The following is a 9,745-nucleotide window of genomic DNA, read 5'->3' on the forward strand; positions in this document are numbered from 1 at the left end:
GAGACAAACGCCCGCGAATGTTCCATATCCGGAATTACGAAGGACATTGTTCATTTTTTTTTTTTTAATAACATATACGGCGCTAACTATACTTAATTGTGTCACGTGTTTTCATAAAATAATATCTTCCAATATTATGTTACATACATTTATATTTATATTTAAAAAATATTTTATTATATAAGTAGATAAAAAATAATTCTATTGTTTTTCTTACTAAATATTTCTTCGTAAAAAGTATTAAAAAATTTAATTTTAAAATACACAAATAATAATTAATAATAAAATACGAAATCTAAAGATGTTTTCAAAAACATTATTTCATCTTTCTCAAAAAATAATAAAAATATTCTACATAGTAATATTCTGCAAAGTAATTAATCAGATGATTAAAAATATTAAATGTTCTCGCTTGTGAAATGAAGGAATAAAGTTAGCTAAAGATATGTAATCTTTATCGTTAATGAGCTACTTCCATTGCGGCAATATAGTATGTGTATCCTCTCAAATGTGCATCTTATATCACTGTGTGTAGGCAGCCAACGGCCTAAACATCGTCGTTTTATCGTATCGCTTTGGACACGTACACGGCTGACCCGCGAGTCGCGATTGAAAGGGCTACTTCTAACGAGCCGGCCACTTGCAAGGTGCAAATATCTAACCGTGAATAAAGGATTATCCAATGTACAGGATGTATCAAAAATAGTGTAAAGTTAGAACAGAGTCTGGAAAATAGGTTATTATCTACAAACAGATGCAAAAGTCACTTCGCGATTCAAAAATTACAGTCATCACATGTGAGAGAGAAGTATAATTTTAAAATATAATAAAAATGTAATATATTTTGTAAGTAATAAATGTTTTGATTTGTGTTTTCGACTTCAATTTTTGACACGTTTTTCATTTGCAAATCGTATAAAGTATAAAAATACATTTTTGTGCGCAAAATAAAATCTTCTCAAACTGGCGATTTTTTAACCATCCTGTACGTGCTTCGGTTTTCAAAAATAACGAGAACTATGTGAGTTTATCGCTTAAATCTCACCCACGGATGATATTTATCCCGCAGTTAACTGCTCTTTTTTGCGCGCGTATGTTATTTATGCAAATTCGGCATCCCGCCTCCCGGGATCCGAACAGATTTTGACGTCATTTGTCACGAGAACGAGGGAAAGAACGAACGATCCTTTTAGTATTTTTTTTTTCTCATTTCGATCCTTTGAATGAGGCATTAAAAGTAAACTGGAGTAAACTGGATTTTTTAAAGTGCTTTTTTGACATAAAACGCTTAAGTTATCCGTGCAATCGACATATAAAAGTAATTTATACGTACAAAAACAACAGTATTTTAATAATTGATCTAATTATAGATTTCAAGAAGTTAAAATCATTAAAATTTCTAGCGTGTTTTAAGATAACCAATTCCCCGCGTATGAAATTAAAATTAATTATTACGCAGAATGTTTATTTCTCTCGTCATTCAAATTTTCACAAAGAAGATATTGTAAAAATACAAATAATTTAGTGTAACTGCAGAGATCTGACTCGGCGCTTCGAGTTTATGTCGATTAACGTCGTTTAAATTAGTAGTTATCGCCGCGGCGATGCGTTTAAACGTATTTATCGGTGACGTGTGCGCGCACGTTGTGATCTTCCGGGTTTTACTCTATCATATTCCGAGTTGAATATTACTGTGAACGCGCAAGAGTAGTAACAGAACGCCTATGTCAGACGCGACGTTACGGCGCATGAGTTTCAACCTGCGCCACCCGAAATGAATTCGAATAAGCATTACGGTATCAACGCGCGGCGCCTGCATGTTTAACGTCACTTCAGATGGTTCCTGCTTTAATGCACAAATCGTACATACGTACCAAACCTGTTTTTCGAGTCGTATTGCGCAAGCAAAACTCACACAGTGAGTCGAACAAAAGCTTCGGCTAATTTTAAATTTCGCTTTTAGGCTGTTAAAAAAATTATATTCCTGCAACAACATTTATTCTACGATTTCTACTTCCGAACAAATTGGTGGTTTTCGAAACGTTTTGAATAATTAAAATGTATATTTAAATATTTTAAAATGTAAAAAGAAGAAATGCGTAGAGAAGACAATGTGAGAAAATTAATAACAAACATTTTACTTGTATATTTATAATCAAATTTAAGTTTTAATTAAGAATGAAATGCGTGAAATTCCTTTTCTTGGCGCGTTGATTCTTCGGCAAAGATATTGGCGCCCTCGTATCGGATGCGAGAGACATGCCGCGGCGTAAAGTTTACGCCACTAATATTTATTGCGCGCGATCTCGCATTTCGATTCAGCGTGAAAAGCATATATATACAACGTCGACGACATTCGACAAGAGTAAAAACAATGTTCAGGTTCGTCGAACCCGAACCGTTCGTGATTCAACGAATTTTTATCATCGAAAGGAAACTATTAAAAAATACATGAAATATAAAAAATTGTCTAATTGATTATCATCACAAAATTACGGTTAAAAAATTGAAGCAAGTATTAGCAAAATTGCAGTTTTGCGACGTGTAAATTCTTTTTATTTTTTATATCTCGTATGTATTGATTTTTATTTTTTTACTTTGTACGAAGTCGAGAATTAATCTTTCTTTCTCTCTCTCTCTCTCTCTCTCGCATTTGGACGATCTCGCGGTTCAGGCGGAATTTCCACTTTATTTCTCTCTCTCTCTCTCTCTCTCTCTCTTCTGTCGGCATTCCATCCTAGATCCCCTTGCGGATCTCTCGGTCTAAGGTCTAAGCAAAACCGCCGCGCTCGAGATAAAATGACGACAAGAACTCGGATCGGACGTGAGCGATGAGGACGGCGATTTTTGTGTCGAAAAAATACGATGTAAATATCAAGTCGCCCGGGATTAGGCGGGTATTTTACTCTGAATGTCACTCTCGTAGCTCTAATAGATCTTCATTCGCGAGCAAAGCTATTATCGTCAGAAACTGCATTCTCTCTATCTGCCATCTAAGATGATTCAGAGATTCCATTAGTAATAAATCAGATTAATATGTCGCGAAATATACGTTTTTCTCTTTTTGTGGCTCAAGATCTGATATCTCGCCGACGACTGCGTCAGCATGCCGGCGGCACACGTCGGGGGAAACAACGCGAGGTCACCGTGCGTGTATGTACCGTGTGTGTGTGACTCACAGAATTAAAACGCGACCGAAAAGACCTACACAAGGATTCCAGGATTACGTGGATGCGATCGCTTTCCTTTTGTTCGTCGTTTCGCATCGAACCGTCGAATTCTTCCTCATTGCCGGGATCGCCGAATCTCTTATCCGGTCGGGTAATAAAAAGGGCGATGAGCCGTCTCTCCTCTCGAAAGAACGGTGTCTCCTACGTAAGAGCGCTCTCTTAACCGCAGCATCCACGTGGGACCTCACTCGCGGGAGACACTTTTTCGGGTAACGAGTGCGTAACGAGTCCTCCTCCTCTCGAGAGTGCGTCCACCTTTGCATACCGATGCGTGGCTGTCTGCTTCCTTCTCTCCGCCTCCTCTTTCCCCAACCCGCAAGTGAGGAATTTTTTTTTTCCTACATCTCGGGGAGTTTCGAGTTCGGTGTCATTGATCGCGGCAAACTTGCGAATTTTCAACGGGAATCGATAAAGTTCGATTTTTAAATTTGAATAATAATCAATTTTTCATTTGTGATAAAAATTTTATAACGAAATAAAATGACGATAAGAGAGACAACAATCGCGCTTCTCTCGATAACGATATTCGAACAACATTAAATGACAATCCTTCGAAGATCTCTTCTCAAAGAACAAAGAACTGTAATCCTGTGCTCTCGATTCTACGTGCAGAACAAATTGTCTTCGGTAATTGAGATCGCGACGAGTCTCCGAGGATCCTTGCTCGGTATTTGTTTCTTCCTCGTTTTCCAAGAAGCAGTTCCCTCACAAGAGTAAACTGACACGACTTGTTCTCGTCGAGCTTCGTCGAGAGCCATAATACGTTCCGGACGACGGTTTTAAGACCTTCCGAATTTGCGCCGCACGCTTAATGAATTAAACACCGCGCACGAAGGGGTTAAAGTCCTAAATTCGTGCGGTAACAATGTTCCGAGCGCCCGAAAAGCGACATTAAAAAAAAAAAAAAAAAAAAAAAAAAGAGAGAAACAGCTCGGACAGGACAAATGATTACCGCGCGTGTGCATGCATCCTTCGGGTACATCCTAAATCTCGACCAATGGCAAGTTCCCGAACAAGGAACAGAGGAGGGAGATTCGAGGAGAAGGCTAGGAAGAAGAGGGAGGAAGAACGAATCGGTGCGAAAGCAACGGTCACGAGCACTTCCTGCGCAACAAGAAGAGGGTCCTACGCGTAATTGAGGTCCTGCGGTCCCTACCGGTGCGGCGGTGGGGACGGCCCTATGTAAGGCCCTGAGAGCGACCTGGTCCAGCCCATCCAGCATCAGAACAACCGCGCGTCAGGATTCGCGTCCGCCCGACCATCGATATTCGATTATCATCGCGTTCGAGTAAGATTAGCCGCGAGAGAAGAAACTTTGCTTTTTCGTCCCGGTGAAGGGACGTCGACCCTTCTCAAAGAAGCGTGAGACGGGAAAAACACAGAGAGAAAGATGAGGGCGAACGTGACGTTGTTTTTTGTAGTTCTTGCTCTAGGACTCGCGGACGCGGCCCGGAGGAGAGTCAGGTCCACGACAGCGAAGGTGACGACGACGTCGTCACCGTTCGTCGGCAGGCAGCTCGGTTTTGCTGGACAGCCCGAAGGTCAGTGGCGAGAAAAATTCTTTATGAGACTCGCGAAGTCAGTGTCAAGAATTTCAGAGTTTCGTGTCTCACGAGACGATTTTACGTGCGTAATTATTGGCTGTATAATGTAATATATTACAACAAACACATCTACGTAAATATTTTTTCTTACTTTTCTTTTTCAAGTGAAGTTTGTGTGTCTTCGATATAATTTTTTTGTGTTTTACATATTTAACGTTTCTAAATTTGTATTTCAAATCTACGCGCATATAAATCGTATGATTTTATTGTTAAAACGCCATGAAGTATCTTTTTATTTTGCAAAAAAAAAACGATTAATCTTCATTAAATGTGCTCCGTTAATTAGAATATTTAATCGAAAGAATTAGATACGCTGTGGGATAACTACGACATTCAGAAGTTGGATTCCCGTTCGGAGATCTGGAAGAACCCGAACGACACGTTGAACCATCAGGAAGTCATTTTCGGCCGACAATATCCGGGACTTCCGATTAATCCGGGCGATACGAACGAGCTCCCGAGTCCCATTTCGCCGCAACCGTCGCCTCCGCCGCAGAAGCTCCCGCCGGGCTGCTTGGGTTCGAGGGGTCAGTACTCGAGTTTGAAGAGCTGCGCCGATTACTTGAACTGTTGGGACGACGTGGTGGTCGAGCAAACTTGTCCGGCCGGGTTGCTCTTCAACGATATCACCAACGTCTGTGACTTCCCCTACAACGTCAAATGCGGCGAACGACCGCCCGCTACGCCAAGTGAGTGCGATCGATAATTGCGCGACGCGAATCGTCAACCGTTCACGCTTCGCCACGAGTAATCGGCGATCTATCCGACTGTCGATTCCAATCGCGATTTCGCCTGACGAATCAGTGATTCTCGAGTGAGATTTCCGAAAGGTTAAAAGGATCAAGGAGACAAAACGTAAAAATAAAACGAAAAACATTTCTAATATTGTTGCAATTGTTCGTCTAAATAAAATGAAAAAAAAAAAAAATACTTTGTCTTCTGGATTGATAATAATAATTGCAAATATAGCCGAAAGAGTTAATCAGTTAGAATAACGAAGAGATAATTTCTTTGTTCGACAGAGCCGTCGTTGCCGGCGGGATCGAAACTGTGTCCAGATCCGAACGGACGTTACAGGAGTTCCACCAACTGCTCGGAATTCTACGTGTGCGTCGCCGGAAAACCTTGCAAGTTCAGCTGTCCTCGCGGCTTGGTCTATAGTGACGTAAGAACTTCAGTCTAAAAAACCGCGATGCGATCTCTATAGAATTTTAAATCAAACGACAATGCCATTTTTTCGACTGTAACATTATTTAGAATTTCGCGGAATTTCTTATTTCTTTCTTTTTGCTTATATATGAAATGTGTTTTTGAAATGTATATTTTGTATTAAAAAATATATTATTTTTCTTACATCATCTGTGATAAGAGTTCTATCTCTTCTAGCATTAATTTTAAAATTCTTTTTATCAAAAATAACTAGTTATACGTTATAACAAAAAATTTGTGTTTTTTTTTATTGTATATTTTATTGTCCAGATGGGAATTTGCGATTATACATACAACGTGGACTGCCAAGGAACAGCTACACCGGAACCTACGCAACTACCGTCGACTCAACCACCTTGGCAGTCACCGTCGGATCTTCCTTCTCCTTTACCTACTTACGCCCCTCAACCATTACCTTCGAATCTTCCTCCCGCTTACGGTCCTCAGCCATCTCGACCACCATCTCGACCACCTACGAAACCCTCTCAACCACCTACGAAACCCCCTAAACCACCCACAAAACCGCCTCAACCATCTACAAAACCGCCTCAACCACCTTCAAAACCGCCTCAACCATCTTCAAAACCTACTCGACCACCTTCAATACCTACTCGACCGTCTGCAAAGCCTACTCAGTTACCTTCAAAACCACCCGCTTATGCTCCTCCGCCACAACCTCCGAGCTACGCTCCCCAACAACCATCTTACGCTCCTCAACCGCAACCACCAAGTTATCACCCGCAACCTAATCCACCGCCGCCTCCTCCTCCGTATTCCGGCAATCCCTGGCTGACTAAAATCGAAACCGATCCCTTTCATCAGCAACCCGTGGCGTCTCAATTAGAGATCGACCAGACGAGAAAACAAGCGGAAATTTCGGTTAATGAAGGTCAACCATTAGACAACCTGTCTGCTCAGAATGCGACGGAAACACCGACTCTGACGAACCCGTGGACTTTCTTTCAAGTAATACCGCCCGAGCTGATGAACACTCCTTGTAATGACGGCGACCTACACAGACTCAACGATTCTTGTACTAGTGTAGTGGTTTGTAGAAACAACAAGCTTCAGGTGGTGAGATGTTTGTTGGGTTTCTCTTACGACAGACCGACGGATTCCTGTAGGCCCATCAGCGTTGCCAAGTGGTAAGTCGCTTTCTTGCGCAAATTTTGTTTCGAATAGATTTTAAGAAAGAAATGATAGAGAGACCGGAAATATCGAACGAAATCAATAATGACTGATGTTTTTCTGTTTCAGCTAATTGACGAGAACTTCTCGAGAACTCGCGCTTCGTACACTAAGAATGCGTATCGATCGCGAATTTCGCTCAAGTAACAGTTTCACTTAAAATCGCGTTAATTATTTCTTATTACTTTGTGCGAGAATAATGAAACTACAAACAATAATTAAAAATGACCGCAGTAAGCGAATTGAGAAGATAATCGGAGAACGTACAAGAGATACAACAGACATATTTAACGATTCAGTTTCTTTTTTACGCACTCATCTCCTCAATGTAACACTTTATAAAGAAAGCAAAAGCTCTCTGATATTGTAATCGAATCTGTAAATAAATACACGCTAAAAAAAACTCATCACAGTGTGTGGCTTTTTGATCCTCAAGTTCTTCCTTATCTCTTCCCTTTCTTCTTTCTTCCCATTTAAAAAAAAATAAACTCGTTATAAATAAATGTATATTTATATAAAACTAAGTTCACAAGTATATAGAAAAATAAAATGACGAAAACCACACAATGCAATAAATTGCATTTCGTGAAATGCAATTAAATTGGTTTTAAAAGACAATTTCGTCGAATAGTTTTACAACAAATTCCCGTCGATAAACATTCGCAAATCGCGCGATCCAGCCGCTTTATATTGAAGTCACCAGATCGCAGCACGCGTTCTCCGCAAAGGGCGAAGAAGCCGAGCGGCACGAAGAAGACGGCGAACGGAAGAGGTGGATTATCACGAAGGGATTATTACGGGAGAGGGGAGGGGAGTCGAAGCGTGATCGAATGCACGCGGAGAGAAATGTATCTTCGCGAAATATACATGTATAATCGCACGCGCGATCAGTGCCCTGAGGTATTAAAATGGCTGACAATCTCCACCACGTAACGCGCAAGCAAATTGGAACACAGCGGAATTTTCTTCGTCTCGAGAAAGAGAGGAAGAGAGAGCGCGCGCGTGCGTCTCTTCTAATTTCTTTTGAACGCGATCCTTTCGTTTCTCCGCCAATCTTCTGCGCCGTTTAGCTGATTTATTGGATCGTAACTATATACTTTCCACGCACAGTTTAGCGCCGAGTGAAATCCCATGCGTTTATAAAAGTAAAATTGTTATTTAAACTCGATGTTATATGATTAATTAATCTCACGCTGGCGCGAACAATTCGTTATAGTACATTAAATATGAAGTGTGTTACATACATTCAGAATTAATCCTTCGCGAACAGATCTCAAAAATGATCTACGAGTCAGACAGACTGGGGGTCTGTGAGACCCGCGCGACTTTGAAATCGAATATCTCCTCGAAAAATCGATATTTTCAATTTTGTTTTTTTTTTTTTTTTAATCAAAAGTTTGAACAATTCTGCGTCGATTAAAAACAACAAATTAAAAAAATGTTTAGTAGTTTTCAAAATACAAGCGTTTAAAGAAAAAAAAACAAATTTTCACTAGAGACGTCGATGCGCAATTTTTGAGTGGGTCTGGGAGACCCGTGTCTGTCCGCGAGGAATTGAATAAGAATTAATTCAGAAAATTGATATATTGGTTTGAATTTTTTTTAAATGCTATTTAACACACGCACGCTTCGTCGAGCGTTTGCTCTTTCGAAGCATCCAGGTGTATCTTTAATGTATTTACTGAGTTATAAAATTGAAGTGTATGAATATATCTCTTATACTATGTAACAATTATATAAACAAATGATCATATAATCACGCAACGACGTTATATAAGAACGGCGTTGTGAAGTTGTAATATAATCGTCATGTAACAGTTATAAGATCGAGCGCCAAATCATGCAAATAATGTGCGATTTTCGTCGCTTACATGTAATAATAATAATAATAATAACAACGTTCGCCGAGACTTAGATAAATGTGTTTAATAGAATATCGTTGTTGCACACACGCAAAACAGATGCTACGCTGTTTCTTGACGAAGAAAGTAATGGTATTTCGACCGGATGGTTGTTTTTTTGAACGAGCACAAAATTCGAGAAATCGTTTAGAAATGGAAGATCGGCTATTGAAAGTAGAGGCCGCGAGAAGATGTTTCTCTCACGTTTCACTTGGAATCGACTGGCGCGCAAAACTTGACAATTCCGTTAATAAATAAAACGCGACGTTACGTCGGAATATGAAGCTGCAAAGGTGAAATGTAAATAGCGCGGCGAGTTGTGAAGAAGGAAGAGATCATCAAATATGCGACCGACGAACGTCGCGAATAAAACGTACAGGTTTATTACAGCCTGGAAGAAAACGCGATTATTCTTGATCCGGAAAATCTCATGCGAACATATTACAATTCTACAAAAAATATTACAATTCTACAAAAAATTTATATTTCTTAATAAATAAGAGAGAGAGAGAGAGAGAGAGAGAGAGAGAGAGGATCTCAATAAATAAATAATTGGAACCGCGATAAGATAATCTTATTCACTTTAGAACACGACGGTTTTGCTCGGCTTACA

General features: G+C 40.0%; 1 protein-coding gene across 2 annotated transcripts; it reads left to right on the forward strand.

Moving 5' to 3' along the window:
• Window positions 1-4,367: 4,367 nt before the first annotated feature.
• On the forward strand, window positions 4,368-7,621 carry LOC109852562 (leucine-rich repeat extensin-like protein 5). Of its 2 annotated transcripts, none has more exons than XM_020423821.1 (5): window positions 4,368-4,771; window positions 5,143-5,523; window positions 5,857-5,999; window positions 6,314-7,188; window positions 7,301-7,621. In XM_020423821.1, exons 1-5 carry the CDS (start codon window positions 4,621-4,623, stop codon window positions 7,302-7,304), a joined length of 1,554 nt encoding a protein of 517 aa, XP_020279410.1. In that variant the 5' UTR covers window positions 4,368-4,620; the 3' UTR covers window positions 7,305-7,621. The 2 variants fall into 2 exon arrangements, with proteins under 2 accessions (XP_020279410.1, XP_020279409.1); XM_020423820.1 differs by having other exon boundaries at window positions 4,369-4,771; window positions 5,137-5,523.
• The last annotated feature ends 2,124 nt before the right edge of the window (window positions 7,622-9,745 follow it).

The sequence above is a fragment of the Pseudomyrmex gracilis genome, unplaced genomic scaffold, assembly GCF_002006095.1.
Source record: "Pseudomyrmex gracilis isolate BER0280 unplaced genomic scaffold, ASM200609v1 scaffold_31, whole genome shotgun sequence".
NCBI lineage: Eukaryota > Metazoa > Arthropoda > Insecta > Hymenoptera > Formicidae > Pseudomyrmex > Pseudomyrmex gracilis.

What these genes read in the sequence shown, in the direction of transcription:
- LOC109852562 (XM_020423820.1), top strand. Translation starts at nt 4,621, where the DNA reads ATGAGGGCGAACGTGACGTTGTTTTTTGTAGTTCTTGCTCTAGGACTC. An exon ending in TTTTGCTGGACAGCCCGAAG is followed by an intron (nt 4,772 to 5,136) that starts GTCAGTGGCGAG and finishes TTTAATCGAAAG; the next exon opens with AATTAGATACGCTGTGGGAT. An exon ending in ACGACCGCCCGCTACGCCAA is followed by an intron (nt 5,524 to 5,856) that starts GTGAGTGCGATC and finishes TTTGTTCGACAG; the next exon opens with AGCCGTCGTTGCCGGCGGGA.